At 46.0% G+C, this 20,679-nt stretch overlaps 1 protein-coding gene across 2 annotated transcripts in view; it reads right to left on the bottom strand.

Moving 5' to 3' along the window:
* The window catches only part of CNKSR1 (connector enhancer of kinase suppressor of Ras 1), a 415,561-nt gene that overhangs the window by 61,155 nt on the left and 333,727 nt on the right, over positions 1–20,679 (bottom strand). For both annotated transcript variants that reach the window (XM_069622809.1, XM_069622810.1), the window contains exon 19: positions 13,647–13,788. In XM_069622809.1, the coding sequence (XP_069478910.1) occupies positions 13,647–13,788 (142 nt within the window). The remainder of the gene's footprint in view (positions 1–13,646; positions 13,789–20,679) is intronic.

Here is a 20,679-nt window from a genome sequence, read left to right as displayed (position 1 = left end):
GTTAATAGTTTTTCCCCTATGTTCATTTTCGAGGGGGTACCTTAAAGTCCCTCTCTCTAAAGTTTCTGGCTGGTGGCAGTGGTTACTACCATAAATATTCAACCACAAATATTTCTCTATGGGATTTTCCCATTGTTCGAGGCTACCACTTTTTCTGACAGCCTCCAACATACCGCCGGTGCATTTTAATATTAACTTTGCTCTCGTAGGTTTTATTTGCCAGAACTTTAATATAACTTCTTTCTAGTGTCTTTCTCTACGATCCTAACCCAGGTCGGGGATCCTTTGTTCGTCCGTTTGGCGGGCTTCTGCCCAGAAGCCCTCCTTCCGGCACCACTGAGTCTGGGGTGGGTCCATTGTGTGGGAGGGGGAGTAGGACCCCTGGACAGGGTTGCCTCAGCAACCCATGTCGCACTCTATCCTGATAGGCTGGAGGGTCTCCCGCCAAGATGACCACTCCACTGCGTGAGTGACAGCTAGGCTCAATGAATGGGTATCTTTTTGCATAAAAGCAGGGTCCTGAGGACTGGAAGAGCAAGACGTCGCCACTGGAACTATGGAACCGAAGAGGAGGGAAGCCAAAGACACCTGCGACGACTACCACCACCTGTGAAGCCCTGCTGCAGCGTCTCACTACTTTTCTCCATACGACGAGAAGAGATCTTCATCTTAAAGAGCCTTCTTCCCTTAAACTGTTTGCCAATCGCACCCCCGGACCTGCTGTGGTCGAATCGCCTGTGCCCCGCACTTGGAGACCGGATAGCCAGGCAGCTATCGACCCGGACCGCGATTAAAAGGAGCGTACCTTTTAAACTTCGTTTGGCAGCACTGCAGCTGGTTTCATCCCTGGGTAGTGCAGTACCTCGAACCTTCCTCCACGACGAGAGCCTCTCTTCCTCTGCTGGATCACCCGAACTGCAGGAACTACCAGGAACAACCGGCACCGCAGGAGCCACTTCTTCATTTTAAAGGTACATTGTTCCACCAGGCCGCCCTTTCTTTGCGGTAGTGCTAAAGGTGTTTTAAATCCTTTTCCTACCTGTTGGGTTGGCCGCCCCTCTCTCTTAACATTGTCTTTCGCTTTCTACATCCACCTTTTCAACATCGTTAAACAAAGACTTGACTGCTGCAACAAGAACATTTTGCTCCTGGGCCCTTGCCCTGTACCACTAACTCTGGCACAGGCCTTCTCACTCTGGTCACATTTGTTAGACCTGCTTTCTCGAGATTGATTCTCCATTCGAACTGTGTGGTACAACCCTTTCTTATAACTACCCTTTCCTTCCCACTACATAATCATTGTGAAATGCCATTTTGCTCAGTTTTCATTTGAAGTATTGCCTATATTGATGCACTGTCTTGCTGAACTGGTTCACAACTGATGGGAAGTGTTGCTAGGGTGTATAAGAACCTATTTCTAGATAACTTGTGTTTTCCCTCCCTTGTGAGAAATTGTTAGAGGATCCCTTCTGTGTAGTTGTCACTGTGCCGTTTTGCTCAGTTTTCACTCTGGTTCATTTGGTCTACAATTTATATAGGGAGTGTGTATATTTTTCTATTGACTTAATTTAACTTGCTTGATACTTATGATACATGTGGTTTCTTATAAGTGTATAAAATAAATATGACAATGCATTACTTACCGTAAAAGCATTTCTGATGGTTGTATCTGCTTAGATTCACATGCTGTGCATAGGTCCGACATCCAGTGGTCACTGCGGAGTATTGCATTTTGTTTTTCGTAGTCGAAAAGGGGACGTCGACAAGGCGTGTCTGTAACACTATCCCTATAGTGACGTGCATTGTACCCACAATCCCTCACGCGTCGAGGTCCCTCTGTTTGTATTTTTCTGCCCTGAGGGAGCCTTCTAGACGTGAGTGAGTACAGAAAAGAGAGAATATATAAAAAAGGTGTCTATGTTCCTTCCATCCGAGCGGGGAGGAAGGGTGGGCGCATGTGAATCTAAGCAGATACAACCATCAGAAATGCTTTTACGGTAAGTAATGCATTGTCTTCTGATGTTTGTTAATCTGCTTAGAATCACATGCTGTGCATAGACTAGCGAGCAGTACCCGGAGTTGGCGGTGGGTTATGAGAAGGAACAGTAGAGAAAAGATGTCTTAATACTGCCTGTCCCACCTGGGAGTCAGATCTAGAGTGTGTATCTAGACAGTAGTGTTTTGTAAAGGTGTGCACAGAACTCCAGGTAGCCGCTTTGCAGATGGACTCAAGGGGAACATTTGCAATGAATGCTATGGAAGCCCCAGTGCCTCGAGTGGAATGTGCTCTTGGCTTGAAGGGTAGTTCTCTCTTAGCAAGAGTGTAACAGAGAGTGATGCATAGAACAATCCATCTAGATATAGTGGACTTTGAAACTGCATCTCCTTCTCTTCCTGCTGCCACAGAGACAAAGAACTGATTAGTCTTTCTCAGTGGTCTGGTTCTTTCCATGTAGAACATGACTGCTCTGCGTACATCTAGTGTATGCAGACTTTTTTCTCCCAAGCTGGAAGGGTTTTGAAAGAACGTTGGTAGTTCTATAGACTGGTTTACATGAAATTTTGAGATGAATTTTGGTGCAAACCTTGGGTGTGTGCGTAGAACCACTTTATCTTTGTGAACTGTTACGAAGGGGTCTAGTACAGAAAGAGCCTGTAGTTCACTTACTCTCCTAATGGAGGTGATAGCTATTAGGAAAGCAGTCTTAAGAGTGAGGTCTTTAAGAGTTGCTTTGTGCATGGGTTCGAAAGGGGGGCCCATGAGTCTAGAAAGTACCACATTTAAGTCCCATCCGGGAGCTGGGTTAGCTACTGGAGGGTGTATTCTTTTTACCCCTTCCATGAAGGCTTTGATAACTGGTATCTTCCACCACGACACTTTAAGTTGGGAAGTGGTGTATGCAGAAAGTGCCGCTAGGTGGACTTTAATAGAATTGAACACTAGACCTGAATCCAGTAAATGGGTCAAGTATAGGACAATGTCAGTAGGAGAGCAGTCAATTGGGTTGATGCTCCTATTTGTACACCAGATGACAAATCTTTTCCATTTGCTAGCATAGCAGTGGCGAGTATTTGGTTTTCTGGCTTCCCTGAGGATGTCCATACATCTCTGAGGGAGTTGTAAATGGCCAAATTCTACGATCTCAGGAGCCAGGCTGCTAAGTTCATGGTTTGAGGGCATGGGTGCAGTGTCTTGCCCTTGTCTTGTGACAGCATGTTGTATGGGCAGGGAAGTTTCACTGGGGGAGATAGGGACATCTCCATCAAGTGAGCGAACCAAGGTTGCCGGGCCCACATTGGGGCCACTAGTATCATGGTAACCTGCTCCTGGTGCATCTTGTGCACCACTTTGTTGAGAAGGGGAGTCGGGGGAAAGGCGTAAACAAATTTCCCTGACCATTGAATCGACAGACCGTTCCCCTTGGATTGGTTCTGGGGGTACCTGGAGGCGTAATTTTGGCATTGTGAGTTTTCCATAGTTGCGAACAGGTCTATTTCCGGAAAACCCCATTGCGTGAAGACGTCTAAGACGATGTTTTCGTGCAATTGCCATTCGTACTCTTCGGGCAGTGGGAAGTCTCTGCTGAGCTTGTCTGCTAGCAGATTGAGTTCCCCTGGTACATGTTGCGATAGTAGAAACATGTTGTGTCTGAGAGCCCACTTCCCTATATTCTGGGACAGTTTGGACAGTCCTGGAGAGTGAGTGCCCCCTTGTTTGTTGAGGTAGTACATGGCTGTGGTGCTGTCTGTGAGGACCATCACTGTCTTTCCTTGCAGGTGTTTCTGAAAGGCTTTCAGTGCCTTGAACACTGCTAGAAGTTCCAGCAGGTTTATATGTTTGGATGCTAAGCTCGGAGTCCACGCTCCGTGAGCAGTCTGATGGGATAGGTGAGCCCCCCATCCTGTGAGGGATGCGTCTGTGGTTAGAGTGGCTTCTACCGCGGGTGTGGCAAAAGTCTTCCCTATTAGCAGGTTTTCTTTTGTCCACCACCTCAGCGAAAGTACTAAGGCCTGCGAGACCACCACTAGATCGTCCCATTGTCCGCTGGCCTGACACCACTGGCTGTTGAGCCACTCCTGCATTGGGCGCATGCGCAGACGCGTGTGAGGTACCAAATAAATACATGACGCCATCATCCCTAGCAAGCGCATAGCTTTGCGTACCGTCACCTCCCGACCTGTTACATAATGGGGGATCTGAAACAGCATGTTTTGGACCCTCTCGTTGGAGGGGAAGACGAGGCCGTCCTTTGTTTGAATTAGAGCCCCTAAAAATTGTTTGGTTTGGCTGGGTTCTAAGCTGGACTTCTTTTCGTTGATGGAGAAGCCCAGTTGGTACAAAAGGTTTACGGTCTTTTGGGTATTGGAGAAGCATGTTTCGTAAGAATCCCCGGTTATGAGCCAGTCGTCAAGGTAAGGGTATATTGGGATGGATAGCCTTCGCAGGTGGGCCGCTGCTACTGCCAGTACTTTTGTGAATACTCTTGGAGCAGAAGCTATCCCGAAGGGTAGTACTCTGAATTGGTAGTGTTTGTTCTCTATCTTGAACCTGAGGTATTTTCTGTGTGCTGGCAACATTAAAATATGAAAGTATGCATCTTTCATGTCTAGCGTTGTCATGTAATCCCCTTGTGATAACAGTGGGATTACTTCCTGCAAGGTTACCATACAGAACTTTTGTGGTTTGACAAAGTTGTTCGCTGGGCGCAGATCTAATACAGGGCGCATGGTTAAGTCCTTTTTGGGTACAAGGAAGTACACTGAATAAATACCTTCTGTTACCTGAGATAGGGGGACAGGTTCTATTGCTTCTTTTTTCAGCAGTTCTTTTACTTCTTGTAAAAGAATGGTGAGGTGCTCCGGTGATCTGCGTTGGTTTTGTGGGGGTTTGTACTTTGGGTAACCGTTGAATTCTATGCAGTATCCGTGGGCTATGGTTGATAATACCCATCGGTCTGACGATATTCCCTCCCATGCTGATAGGAACGATGTTAGCCGGCCCCCGACCGGTGATGCATGGGAGGGGACCCGAATCTTCGGGTCATTTGCTGGTATTGGGCGTGGAACCTCTGGGGCTGGAGCCACGACCTCTTCCTCTGCCACGCCGTTGGCCTCTTTGACTGAACTGGGTGTTACCCTGGTTAGAGGGCCAGTTGGTAGCAGAGTAACATTGTTGTTGGTTTTGCTGCTGTCTTTGGCCACGAAAGGAGCGTCTATTACCATAGCCTCGCCTGTTAGGGGGTCTAGATATTTGATCAAGAGTCTTGATGGTATCAAACTCTTTCTTAGCATGTTCTAGTGCCTCATCAACTGCCTTCCCAAACAGATGCGTCTGTTCTATGGGTTTATTTATGAGGGAGGCTTGGGTTTCGGGTTTAAAACCTGAATTGCGTAGCTAAACGTGTCGTTTGAGAAGTATTCCCTGAACCAGGGATCGGCCAGCAGTCTCAGCGGCATCTAGGGAGTTCTTAACGATGCCCTGGTTTACAAGTGTTCCCTCTGATATTATAGTTAGCAGACGTGACCGCAGGGGTTCAGGTGCGTCCTCTGCCTCGCTGCGCAGCTTGCTCCACTGTGCATCTGCGTAGCTAGCTAATAGTGAGTTGTTATTAGCAATTCTAGTAGAGAAGGCGGCGGAGGTCGTGATTCTCTTCCCAAGTGCATACAGCTTCTTGCCTTCTTTGTCAGGTGGTGCTTCACTAGTGGATAGTGGTACCCCTGCTCTTTTCCTTGTGTTGGTAACTACAAGGGAGTCCGGAATAGAGTGTCCTCTGATGTATAAAGGGTCAGAGGATGAAGGGCTGAAGAGCTTTTCTATTCTAGGGTTGACCCCTCTTACTAAAGCTGGATTAGAAAGGGAAGGAGAAATTCTTCTCTTAATAGAAGCCAGGAGTGGAATAGACTGGCTAACAGGGGCTTTTTCTTTAATAACTCTTTCTACAAAGTCTATGTCAGGAAGAGCTTCCCCTGTGTCAAGCTCAAAATGCGCTGCTGCCTTGCGCAATAGTGCATTGAGGGAAGGTTGGTCATCTATGGGAGAGGAGTTCCCAATATGTGAATCCTTGAGAGGAGAAGGGTGAAAGGAATCAGGGTCTGAGTGCACTGATGGGGATTGCCACGGCTGCACTGACGGGGATTGCCAGGGCTGCGATGTAGCTGTATCCTCTTCGAAATTAGTGTAAGGATCTTCTTCGAACCCCTCTTCCTCAAGTTGTTCTTCTTGCCCACCCAAACACTCATCATCTTCCTGAAGGTATTGCTCCTGCTCAGTGAGGTCATATACATCTGTGGAAGGGGGAACCAGCCTAGGAATCTTGACTCTAGGGTCATCCTGGGGCCATTCTCTTTGTCTTTTGTGAGTGGGTGGGTCTTGGTTTCCTAGAAACCTTTCCATTTTCTCCATGCAAGAATGGAGTCTTTCAAGGGTCTCATGGGGTACCCCTGAATAGTCTAGAGGGGGGAAATCTGTGTTTTCACCTTCGAACCGCTTTGAACGCTCCCACAACGTCGACGAGAGGTTAACGTCTCCTTCTGAAAAGCCCTCCGGTAGTTCAGAAGCGTCCTTAGATGAAAGGGGCAGTTCTTGGCTACCTTTGTGCTTTTTCGTCGCGGTATTCGACGTTTGTTTCGTCGTCCGCGCACGTTTGTCTTCGGAGACAATTCTCGCTAGGCTCTCGACAACGAGTTTGTCCGTCGAGGGCTCTGATGTCGACGTTGTGTGCGTTGCGCGTTGTACCTCGACGGCCGCTCTATGGAGCGTTACGTCGGATGTTTTTGGGGTAGCGCCCGTGTTAGATGAAAGCCCAATCGCTGGTCGCGGCTGCGTTTGCGGGTGGGGCTTGAGACCTTTACGGTCTGCGGTAGACGCCGGAGTGCCCTGCGTCCCCTTCGGCGCTGATGGATCCTTCGTTCTCGACGAAGAAGAGCCGTGGGTTGTATGTTTAGCCTTATGGGGTTTATGTGCGTCCTTGTCGCCGGGGTGTTCATCCCCATAAGCAGGGCGTGAGCCGAGCCCGTCGGGGCCGGGGACGGACGTCGAGGAGTGGGAACGCTCCTTCTGGGGGTTCATGACTTCCGTAACGGACGTCGAGTTATCACCCTCCTCGTCACTTTCAGTAACAGCGGCAGCGGGTGAGGAAACTGACTTCGACATCGCGTAGTCCGCCCACCTTTTAACCCTTCGTTCTTTAAGGGTTCTAGGTTTCAAGAGCTTGCAGGCTGCGCAGCTGTCCTCTTTGTGATCGAGGGGCAAGCAACGATTACAGAGCTTGTGCTTATCCTTCCAAGTATATTTGCCCCTGCAGCGTGGGCAGAACTTAAAAGGTGTCCTCTCCATAGCTGAGGCAATAATAGCTGGCAATAACAACCCCAAGGGAAAGAAAGGGGAGAAAGAAAGACATTCTCAAAGAGAAGATAAAAGTTCGAACCCCCACTCTCCCTACTGTATGTTGGCCGTCGAGGCCAGGCCACGTGTTCGGCAGCGCCGAAGGATCTCCTCCGCTCTTCCTCTCCGTCGAAAATCTGTTCGGCGGAGAAACAGCTTCACAGCTAACGTCGAGGGGAGGGATCGTTAATAATATATTAAGTATAACAAAGGACCGAGGTCCGTGGCAAGTATTAGCAATGTCTCTCTAGGAGCTCCGCGAAAGGCGACCAGAAACTGGGCGGAAAAAAACAATCTGAGGGACCTCGACGCGTGAGGGATTGTGGGTACAATGCACGTCACTATAGGGATAGTGTTACAGACACGCCTTGTTGACGTCCCCTTTTCGACTACGAAAAACAAAATGCAATACTCCGCAGTGACCACTGGATGTCGGACCTATGCACAGCATGTGATTCTAAGCAGATTAACAAATATCAGAAATATATCTACTTTTAACTACAAAGCTTTGGTCCGTGTTTCCTTGTGCCATAGTACAGTAGGCCTATTGTGTAAACCCTGAATACTACTCATCTCCCTCTTGAGATAAATCTGACTGCTCAGCCACAGCTACCAACTTAATCTTTGTGGTACAGACTGATACCAAAGGGGATTTATTGCTCTCACCTGTAGTCCTAACCTGGTGTAGTGCTCCCTAAGGGAACTGCACTGGATTCTGCCTAACAGTGACCATCATCAAAGCAACATATCAGGGAAAGAGCACATGTCAGTTCCTTTGCTCACCAGAATGTGGGTGCTCAGGGAGAAGACAGTTACTTTTCAGGCCGCCGGCACCTTCCATAACACCAAACTGTTTGCACTCTGCAGGGTTTCCCAGAGCCTGGCAACAACGGGCACACCGATCACTCCTGCATGGCACCAGAAAAAGTTATGGCTGCTGGCCCACAATTTAACCCACAATACACAGATCTGAGGCATTTGTCCACATAGGAAATGTCGCTGCTTTATTTGAGGCATGTAGGGAGCCAGCCCCCCCATTCTCCATTTCATCAACTCTCCTTCCTCCTCAATTCATCTTTTTCACTACTTCCTAGGCCCCTACAAAAAGCTGCATATAATTTGGTAAATTGTCCTGCCACCAAATGCAGGGAAAGTGCTGCATGGAAATTGAGGAGGGGGGGATACCTTACACGGCAGGCCAAAGCATGACACCTGGGCTGCGCCACAAATCTAATGCAGGATGCCAGCATGCTGACCCTCACTGAAGACGGCAGCAGATTGACCTTCGCTGCACCACATGGCGGATCCCCACGATGACTCAGCACATGATCAGGGTTAGGATCTCTGCGGTGCCTGCCACTGCCGATTTCTCAAGTGGAGGAGCCCTTGCATGAATGGAGTGTCATTTGATGACAATTTCAAAGGGTACGCCCGCAGGACAAGCTGCAAGGAGAGCTCAATTAATGAGTTAAGTTCTTGCTTCCCACTCCTTGCCCGCCAAAGATTACACTGAATACAAATTGAGATCAGGTCAGAGAAATAGACTGTCTTGCAAAGAACTAGATATTGTTGGAATAACCGGTAGCGGTGTAGATGGTGATCATCGATGTAGATGTGTACACAACAACTAATTAAGAAACAATTTGATTTCAAGACATGCGTTTCAATAGTACTGAGCTCTCTCCCACTCCCTGGTATCAGGTTCCCAATCAAGAGTGCAGTTCAGCCTATACAGATGTAAAACCATAAAACGTGTGCATAAGTACTTCATAGAAATGGTTGCACATGCTGTGCATACTTGCTACTTGTTGGGGAGTGAAATGAAGCTGAGAAAGACTTTGCTACACCGACTTAATCATAGCGATGCAATCCAGGGCCACATGCTACTTGGAACTTTTCTGCATCGGGACAGGAGGTCATAGGCCTCGGAATCCCATGGATCTGGAACAGATTGAGCTTGCTCTCACAGCCTGTCCGAGAAGCGATATAAAAATTGTTTGTAGCCAGGAGCGTGACCTCTTGGCCGTTTAGGCGCTGCTGTGGAGCGTGCCATCCTTTGGCACCCAGTTACACCAGACCTTTGCCACAAGGCCTTTGTCAGCCCTTTCTTGGGTTCCTCTTACACGGACCGGCCCTGCAGATTGAGTGGTAACCAGTAGAAGTGATAAGCACTGCTGCAGAGGATCTGCTGCCCGCGAGTAAGTAGGTCCAATATACAGAGGAGTGAAAAGGGAGAGGATCAAGCAACCTATGGTTGCAACGGACTGCCTCACCGGCACTCGGCAATCTACGAATTGTGAACATTTTCAGTGCCAGACTATGGGGGGCCTCTATTGGGGAAACAAAGAGGGAGAGTGCTTCCCTAAACTCAGGGATGATGAGCCTGGAGATGGAATGGGGAGGTTCCCCTGTTCTACCCCGCTTAGTCCCTAGCCTAAGGGAGGCCCATCGAGGGATGCAGTGGCTTTAAGGGAGAAATGTCTCAAAATGAGGAGACCTGAAACAGAACAAAATCAGGGATGCAATATTGCCTTTGCCCGCAAGCACTTCATGCATTCACAAAAACGGAGAGGAAGTAAAGATGGCCGAAAAAAAGAAAACATGTAGCAAGGAAAATGCACTCTTAACACTGATGGCAGAGTCCCACTCAGACATCAGAAGCATCCACCATTTTCTTACAGCACTAACACTGTGAGCCTCCACAGACACACATGTTTCTATGGCACTCATGCAGTGAGTCCACATCTCCATCACTAGCAGAATTCAAATGAGCTGCTAAAACTTGCATGTTCAACTTAGCTGACTAACACTACTCCACCCCCTCCAGTTTGCCTCCCGGACTGCTTAGGCCCTTTGTTTGCTTTATGTGCACCCTGAGGCCCATGGCAATGTGGTGCGGGTATAGAAATGAAGTATTAATAATAACGTTAGGTTTCATGAAGCGCTGTACCAAAGAGCTCCCATGGGGAAAGAGCACCAATTGCAAAAGTGGATTTTACGTTGCTTACCATATGTCCACAAAGTGAGAGACTGGACCCCTCGCATTTACAGGCAAGAACATTGGCGGACTGCCTGATAGTGCAGCATTCAAACAATTTAGAAAAGTAAAATCCTAATCTTTTTTTTATTTATTTGTTTTGGTTTATTCAAACCTTTACAAATATATACCGTAAGAGAAACATGAACGAATGCCATCAAAACATTGATTTCACAAACAATTTCATATACATTTCCACTTTCCTGGACATATCCACATTACCACATGATACACTCTTTTGAAGCCCTTTTTAAACAAAAAAAAGCACACATTTTGTTAACCACATAGAAACCTAGAACCTTTAGCAGGACTATAGCCATTTACATCACTTCCTATTTGCTTCACAACTTAAAAGACCTAATCCACATGAATTTGTAAACACCAAACATGCTTCGCACAAAAGACAATACTTAATTGCTAAGCACATTTCTTATCTCAACTGCAAACCCTTGTCATGTTAGCAAACAAATATTTTTCAAAAACTCATTAACTTTCATTTTCAAGGCATTAGAGGAGCCATGAAGCATATCATACCAGAGTTTGTTTCTATCAACCCAGGCTGTGTTCATTACAAACAATGAAAAGCTTTCTAGTCTCCTCTCCAAATGTGTAGGACATTCCAGTAGTAAGTGATTCAAGGATTCGCCTACACCCTTTGAATTACAGAACCAACATTTATCATTCCCACTAGTACTCAACCCACGGATAAGCAAAATCTCATTTGTGCTTAAAATGTTGAACCTAAAGCGCATATGCAAGTTTCTAAATTCTCTTGATGGATATTTCTTCAGATACTCTTCCGGGTAAGGGAAAAATTTCCAATACGACACACTTTCGGAGTAGAGCTTAGAATTTAACAAAACTACATTATTTTCCAGCCAATCATAAACATTAACTATCCCCTTGACCTTCTATGGAAACCTAAGAAGTGTATTTACAGACAAGCCCAATTCAAATAGTTTTTTCTCACAGTCCAATTTTAGGTTACACATGAAATTGCCTGTTTTTACGTGATTCAAATGAAAATAAATTGAACTGCTTTCGGCAGCCAGACTTTTTCTTAATAGAGCCAATTTTTTGTTAAACATAATGCTGGTAAGTGAATATAGACCGAGTTCATATTTTAGTAGTTCTAATGGAACACATTTTGGGATATAATATAAAATTCTCCGCCATATCATGGCCTCAAGTTGGCGTAAAAAAGGCCACATCCTTTGGGGAAACATTCACACCCATATGCTAGCCTTGGCATCACCTTAAGCCTATAGAATAGGATACATGGAGCTAGAGTAAATTTGCTATGTCCTTTCTATGGCCCTTATTTGATTAAGAGCCACCTTAGCTTTTTGTATCAGGCTGGTTTTTAACATTGTGCTAGAATTACTAGAAAAAAACATACCCTAACCAGCATAGAACCGCTTGGCTTTTAATTTTAGCACCATTACAGCTCCAGTAGGAGAAGAATGGAGTAGGGCTTTTACATCCCACCTGAAAAATTATGGTTTTGCTTGGGCTAATTTTCAATTTCCTTTCATCAATGAAAGAGCCAAAATCATTTATCAATCTTTGAAGACCTTTTTGTACAGTCCATTAATAAAAAATCATCAGCATATGCAGCCCATCTAATAGTTAACCCTCCAATCTTTGGACCAATAAGCCTACTAGAATTTAGGAACTTGCCTACATTCGAAACGTAAAGATTGAAAAGTGTTGCTGCCAGTCTACACCCTTGTTTGAGCCCATTGCCGGTTGGTATGATATCAGACAATAGACCTTTATTGTTAAGCCTGACTCTGATTGCTGTTTCTGTGTAAAAATGAATAATAACATTGAGCAAAGCGTTATCAATCCCAACATAGACAGAGTTTTCCACAGTGTTGGTCTATCCACAAGATCAAATGCGGAGGTTAAATCCATGGATGCGATGTATAAATGCTTCATTGCTTTCTCTTTGACCGCATTCAATGGTTGAACCATCAACAATCCTCCCGCATCAGCCCCTATAGCTTTGCGAAAACCTATTTGCCTATAATCTAATACACTATTGTCATCAATCCAAGTAGTCCATTTTTCAAGTACCGTTGCCGCAAAAAATGTCGACTCCACATTCATGAGTATAATCGGGCGATAATTCTTGGGACAAAGGGATTACCTTTCTTGAATAGCAACAATACATATGAAATTTTCCAATTGTTCGGTATCTTCTTTTTGCTGCAAATATCCACAAATAATAAGTGCAGAGGTTTAGACCACAGGTCAATATTGCTTTTTAGATTGGCAAATGACAAATCATTGGGACCTGGAGTGGAGGTGGACTTAGCTTTTTTGATTAGTGTTTTGATATTCAATTCAGATGTATCCAAATGCCATACATAAAATCCTAATCTTCCTATCCTTTCCTGAAAACATTTTCTAACTTCTTTTGTTCAATGTCCACCTTTTCAATATTTGAGTTATGTAAGGTACTCCGGCACACTTGGGGTAGGGCTAGCGCAAAACAAAAATTCAAACAACTAAAATGGGGAATCAGCCTTTCATTTTAAGGCTTGATCCAGCCATAACGCCCCAAATCAAACACAGATGAATTAGAAGTAGTCAATCACACAGTCCTCATTCATCATTTCACCAGTGCTGGCCCTCACAGAAAGTCCACCCCAAGCACAGTAGTTACAGGGCTATGCAAGCCAGAGTCACAGTCAAACAGTGTGGGTTTTTGGAGTAGTAGCTGGCGGCGTGGGTTTGGTGCATGCTGGAGATTAAGGCAGGAGAGTTTGGAGGAGGAGGGGGTTGGAGAAAAGAGGGGGAGAGCAAACATTAGGAGGTGGTTGCCGGCACCGCCCACCCCACTGAATCAGAATCCGCAGGGAAGTTAAGGGTTAGACTCACCAAGAGATGTAAAATACTGAGGTCACTAGGGAGCCAAAGGATCAGGCTCTGCCATGGATGCAGAGGTGTGAGGAAGAATATGTAAACGCCACCTCTCCACAAGAACCCCCATGGAAGCAGAGGGACGTTGCTCCCAAGGAAGCAAAGGGCCAGTGGCCTCTAGGGACGCAGAGGGTTCAGAAGGTTTAAGGCAGGCAGAGATTCAGGGGCCCCCAGGAAAGCAGAGGGTCAGTTGCCTCAACAGAGGCAGTGGGTCGAATGCTACAGTGAGCAGAGGTCAGCAGGGCAAGGTCTGCTTGCGAGCTATGTGCAGAGGCTGGGGATATGATTGATAGTTACCTGCAGTAGTTAGAGGTGCACTCACTGGTCTCTTTGTGGCAAGTGGGCTTTTAGGTGGCAATTTGGCCTTGCTGTCGGAATTCTCTGCTCGCTGCAGGGGGTGCTGTCCCTGTGTGAGAGGCTTAAGTGCATCCTTCTTTAGCTACAAGGGAAAAAAAAGATTATTATTAGCGCATGGGTCTTTTAAAGATTCATAACCCTTTCACTCTGAAACATGGGCAGCCACACATGCACACAGTAGAGGGATCCGGATCCCAAACATACATTAGCACCTGGGGTGCAGCTAATCAGGTTTTGTGGCTTGTGGGCTGAAACCTCTGATCTCAACCCGCATTCCACAGAATCCGCAGGCTGCCCCCCCCCTCCTGCTCTGCCATCTTCTAGCCACCGACCCTTTCCCTTTTTTTATAAAATGAAATAATCCCAACCCACCTTCTTCAACCCCATTTCCCCAATTGTGGCGGCATCTCGTTTTCCTGGCTGCCATGGTAATGGAAGAGGGACTCTGTATGGAGCCCCACCCTATACAACCATGGATGCCATCTTGGCAAAGTATTCTCATTCATTGAATGGGCCATGTGAGGTGTCTGGTTCAATGAATGGAAATAGTTTTCTTTTTTAGCACCCCGGGTTACCGCTTTGATATCCCGGGGTGCTAATGGCGTTAGTAACTTGTTACATGGGCTACACCGGAGGATAATGTCCCGGAGCCCGCATTAACCGCCCTCGCTTTGCTCAGGCCATTAACTCGGGCTCCCGGGCTGTTACCCTACGGTGTAAAAGCAGAAATTACAAGAAAGGGTTTAGTGAGGGCAGGTGTATTAGACAGTTATAGCGTAGTTATAGCGTAGGTTTCCCAGTGAACATTCACACTATTCACTGCTCCACGATTAGCACACCCATTTCTGAACACCACCACCCTGAGAACCTAGAACCAGAACCTTCAGACATCTCTTAGAAAGGGAGGTATGAACCTGCAGAAATTGTACCAAGGACAACACAACACAGCTCACTCAATCACATGAACGAAAGAGCCAACAAGGAAACTAAACAATGACAATGAAGAATGATGAAATGCATAAACAATTTTAAGACAGAATTTCATTTTTGCAAGCTTTTATTTTAGGATCCCTGATCTATCTTTTGTGGTCAGGGGAATTTCTACTGAAGTCTCCCTACCAGAGAAACAATTTTTCAGTCAAGCATATGGTCCTGTGTTTACCAGAAGGCTCCCAGGCGCAAAGGAGGTTTCTAATGCTGCCATTAAATAAAATAAAAACCTTAAAAGAAATTATTTTAAAAGTGCACGGTCTAGAACGTGTGGGATAATGACCTTTGAAAAGACACCAGTGACAGAATCATCCACTTGCTAGAGTTTTGTTGACTGGTCAGTCCACCTTCAATGTCTGTACATTGCCCTAAGATGGCAGAATCAGCTGCAAGCCAGGTCCTCTGGGATATGGACCCAAAGGACAAAGATTAAGAGGAAAAGTGAAGAATCAGCACTCCGCTATCTTCCGACAGCAGAGACTTCTGAGCCAATGTATCATGCCCAAAATCCATCAATCATTTGGGTCCTTGTGGTGCCACCAGAAAAAAAAGTGTTCGATTTTGTGAAAAAATGCATCCTCCAGTTTATCCCAAGGATGCTCCATAATGTGTACAAAGAACATTACTGTTACTGGGCCTCCCCATGGGCCCTATATAAACGACACAGGAGCCATCTCTCCACACAACCTTCTCTTTATTCCTCCTTGCTCTTACTGTCCTCTTTCTTCCTCCGTCCCTCACCTTCCTTCCACCTCCCATGCCCTCCTCTTGGCCTGGGTCCTTCCTCCTTAAAGGGGCTAGTCCTGTTTCCCTCGTAACACCTCCCCACCACTTATCATGAGACTTCCCGGGCTACATTTGATCAGCCGTTGGGGTCTCCTTAGCCCAAACCTAACCACACCTCTAAACTCCACTGTAACCTAATAAACGCAAGATCCATGTGAAAACATTCAACAGAGATCTTTGACCTTCTCTGCGACAATGGCATTGACATCGTTTTCATCACAGAAACATGGCTGGACGACAACTACAAAAATCACACTGCAAAGCAGCCTCCCAACCAACTTCAAATGCCTTTAAATAAACAGGAAAAATAAAAAAGGAGGGTGCCTTGCTATAGCATTCAAAGGACACCTGAAAATAAAAATGGACGAACCTCTCAACATCTACAATTGCGAAACCATGGTCCTACACCTATCGGCGAACCCAAAAACCAATACCACATTTCATCCTGGTGTACAGACCACCGTCATACGATGCAACCTTCATCGATAACTTCATAGAAGCCATCACCAACATAGCCATCAACCAAGAACATCTAATTATCCTGGTGGACTTAAACATCTGGTTTGAAGCAAGTCACGCCAACTCCCAAAACTCACTGATTGGACAATTTACAACCATGAAACTACGATAACTGGTCAAAGGGGCAACACACTCGGCGGGACACACCCTTGACGCAATCTTCGCCAAAGAAAAACTATCACCACGGCACCATCGATACAAATACTGCAGAGTGACCATCTCATCATCAGACTGCCAACTCTACTCTGCACCCAGGCCCCCAAACTCACAACCACCACCAAAAGAAACTGGAAAACCATCAAAGCAAGCAACTTGTTTGAATAACTGGAGATGACCAAATCCTCAATAACAAAACTAGAGCTGGCTGACCTAGACGGGCAAGCGGAGCTATTACACAAATGGATCGCTGATACAATTGAAAAGATCACACCGGAAAAACCATTCACCCCATCAAAAAAAAAGGCAATGGCAAAATGGTTCACCCCACTACTAAGCACAATGAAAAAGGACAACAAAAAGATGGAGCTGGAATGGAGGAAAGAATACAACCCAGACAAAAAAATACTGCTCCAGAAACAAATCCAAGCATACAAGAAGGAAATACAAAAGGCAAAGAGAAGGCATTATGATGACAGAATCGCCAACGCGACAAACACACAAAAAGAAATGTTCAACATCATTAAAGAAATTAGAAACCCACCTGGCTGCGACAACACCATCAGAGAAACTTTGCAACGACCTGGCAGACAGCTTCAAGAACAAAATCAACAACATATGACAAATCATACAAAACAGACCAACCAACCATAACATTCAACCAACCGGACCTAACATAGAACCACAACACAAACTCCAAAACATTCCTGAAATATCAGCAGAGTCTTTCGTCTTGCTCATGAAACACAGTAAGAAAGCAGGGTCACCCATGAATCACTGCCCACCAGACATCTACAAATCAATCGTTTCACAGGGAACCCCATCAGAATAGTATAGAAACCTCCTAAATCTAGCAACAGGAACCGTACCAAGAAGCTTCAAATCAGCATATATCAAACCACTCCTAAAAAGCACAAGTGGTGACGTAGAAAACCTCACCACTGATCTCAAACATTCTGTACCAAGCAAAACTCCTGGAGACCTACGTATACATATTAACCCAAGAACACGTAGAAAAACACCATCTGCTAGACCAAACATAAGTCGGTTTCAGACCCGCAAGAGGAACAGAAACAGCACTACTATCCATCTGTGATGACCTAAAAGCAAACGCGGACTCTGACACAACTTCAGCCCCGATTCTACTCGACCTCTCTGCAGCCTTCGACACAGTTGGCAATGACACCCTAACCAAAAGACTAGAAGACATAGGCATAACGGACATGGCACTAGTCTGGACTAAATCATTCCTAACAGACAGATCAGAAACCGCATGGATAAAGCTCTTCAAATCCACCCCACAAGTTAACAACTGTGGAGTACCACAAGGGTCCTCACTATCACCACTGTACTTCAACATCTACAAAAACTCCAGTAATCAAAATCTTCAAAAAATACAAAATTACATGCTACAACTATGCAGATGACACCCAAATCATCTACAAAATCGAAAACACTCAAGCCGATCACTCAGGCTTAATCGAATGTTTAAAAGAAGTCTTTATCTGGATGAATGCCAACAGCTTGCAAATCAACCCAGGAAAAACAGAAATCATGATTATATCCAAAAATCAGGAAAACATCTATATTCCATGGCCAACGAAAATGGGAACCGTCCCAACACCATTTAAGGTAGTACAAATCTGGGAGTCCTGATGGACAACAAACTAACCTTAGAACCACAAATAAATGCAATACTTAAGAAATGCTTCCTTCTCCTTCACACAGCAAGAAGAATATTACCTTACCTCTCCTTCACCCACAAAACACTCACAATCATCGCCCTCATCATGTCAAGAACCAACTATGCAAACAGCCTCTATCCCGGGATACCAGAATACTACCTGAAGAAACTACAGCAGATCCAAAACACAGCAGGAAGACTGATCCTCAAACTATCCATAAGAGACCACATCACTCCAGCCCTGAAACACTTCATTGGCTCCCAGTCAAACATCGCATCACCTTCAAAACAATGTGCATAAAACACAGGGCAATCTGTGGACAAGGAGCTGAATTCCTACAAAAGAAATTAACAATCTATAAACCAACGCGACTCCGCAGATCAAGCAACGAAATCCGTCTGAACCAAAAACCATACCTTTAGAAAAAACTTAGGGGTGCCTCCTTCTTCCACTTAGCAGCAAAAACCTGGATAAACATCCCGAAAGAAATAAGAAAAACCAAAGGCCACCTACAATTCAGAAAATCACAAAAAACCTGGCTCTTCAACATCACAGACTTAAACTGAAAAAACTAAACTACCAAACGAGAAATGCAAAGAAAAGGATGACAAATCTAGGACGACAACATCTTGACCCAAATAAAGAAACCCTACCACAAGAGATGTCGCAAAATCAAACAGGACACATGCAACACCCATAAGGATAGAAATCAGCATACCTGGCCAACTTCCAGCTAAACAACCTCACCCGCTGCATAACTGCTACTAGAGATCATACTTGTATAAAATTGGGTGAACGTTAGCACTTGCCACACTCCAACTAAGTTGTGGACATTTGCAGGACCACTGACCGAAGGGAGTTGAGAATGACGGCAGATGCCGCCCTGGCCATAATTGCAAGCGTTGGCATTTGCCACGTTCCAAAGGGGCTGGGAGAGTTAGCCTGCATGAGCAACTGATTAAGAGGATGAATGCTGAGCTGCCACAACATATAGAAGGAGTAACCCAGGCTATCCGATGCTGCGCACCGACTAGCTTGGGAACGCTCTCTGGGCCAGATCTGAAGGGATGCATAATCACCTGCCTGCCCCACATACAAACAGGTGCCACGTAGGCGGCCGGTGCCCAACTTGGGCAAGGCTATGAATGTGAGTGGATGCCAGATGGGAAAGGGACTGCGAGCATCGAATAACTGCAGTTCTAAACAAAGATGCTCACCCAACCCCACCTGAAGAGAACACAGAAGTCTAGAGCCTCACTCCCAGACATCGAGGTCAATTAACCAATTAACCAACCCACTAACAAATTCCCCCCTCTGAATACACCCGTCACACTCTAAACAAACACAAGCTGACAACACAACAATCCGCACAAGCTTCACTACACTGCAAAAGCAAAACAAACCACACATAGACCCACACAACAGCACACAACGGCTACCGACCGTAAAACACCCCAGGCCCAGCCAACGGACTTCCGGGCCGAGGCCGCCAACACCACATTACTGCTCCCTTGCACTTTTCCAGCCTGTTCCCACTCACTTCCCACCCCTCCCTTTTTTCAGACCCGCCAGAGGACCACTCCGGTGGTGATAGTGCATAGTAAGCATATGAATTACTAAGCAATATGCAACTTCATAGTTCTTACTGTAGATAGGCAGGTAATAATTAGAACATAGGCAGAATGCTTTCTTTAGGATAAACAATGCAATACTGTGTGAGGATCCCCCAACCTGGGCAACCTGTAAGGAAAAGTTAAGGTGCACATTAAGTTGCATATTACAGCCCAATCCAAATATGTTCATTAATAGTCTGCTTTTCTTTCTACAGATCCCACTACTCCAAGTCCCCTGGGAATCCATAGGAGAATAGTATCCAAGACGAATCTGGGAACCCTAGATGAATCCTGCAGGTAGAAGATGCTCTTCCTCATCACAGTACCTTTGGTTCCTTGGCAGGCAAAGTGGCAGAGTTTCATAGCTTACTCAACAAAACCCCTCGAGGATGGACCACTCCTTGGAAGGAGTCGTCGCTCCGATGTCAGTGTCGAGAAGTTGAAGAACAGAACCAAGCAGTGTCGGAAAGGCAGCACTTTCAGTCTTCGCAGTGGTCTCCGTTGGTGAGTCGTTACTCCAACTGTGGATGGCCAACAAAGGTGAAACTTGCTGTGGACCACCACAAGGCATGGCTGAAGAACATGGCCTTGGATGACTTTTGGTGGCGACGGGTGCAGTGGCAGATGTAGGTGTCGGGTTTCGGAATTTCTTGGTTTACCGCCTTTAGGCACTTCAGTGCAGCAGTTGTAGCACAGACCTCAGGAAGGCTTCTGGAAACATGGACACGACCACTGGACTGGACTGCGGACCCTCGCCAAGTAATGAAACTTGGGACGTAATTTTTGTATTTTGGTGGCAGGAAACCCACCAGTGGAGACGCCACTGCAGGTAGTGATGCTGGACGTTCTCCGGCGTGGGCAGATGTCATGGCAGGGATGCTCCTTGAAGGATTCTTCAATGATCTGGAACTTTCGCATCTCCAGGTGTCAAGCAGCACTATGCCAGGGTATCCACTCCTCTTGGGCGATACTTAGCAACTTGGCTTCCAGCTGTCACAAACATTCCTGCAGACCCTGGGCACACAGAAGAACGAATTTGTTCCAACATGTTCAGGCACTCTCTTCTGGACCTACAAAGATCCCTTCTCTGGGCAACAGGCACACAGGACTGGCTTCCAGGACACTTCCGGTAAAGGCCAGCAGTTTCACAATGTCCCCACATAGCTACGGAAAGGTGTTGCCTATCCAGGTCCTCTCTCGTTCATTCCTTGAATCAGCATGGCA

The sequence above is a fragment of the Ambystoma mexicanum genome, chromosome 11 (assembly GCF_040938575.1).
Source record: "Ambystoma mexicanum isolate Mex_15411 chromosome 11, UKY_AmexF1_1, whole genome shotgun sequence".
Classification (NCBI taxonomy): domain Eukaryota; kingdom Metazoa; phylum Chordata; class Amphibia; order Caudata; family Ambystomatidae; genus Ambystoma; species Ambystoma mexicanum.
This window is presented reverse-complemented; position numbering and strand designations above follow the sequence as displayed.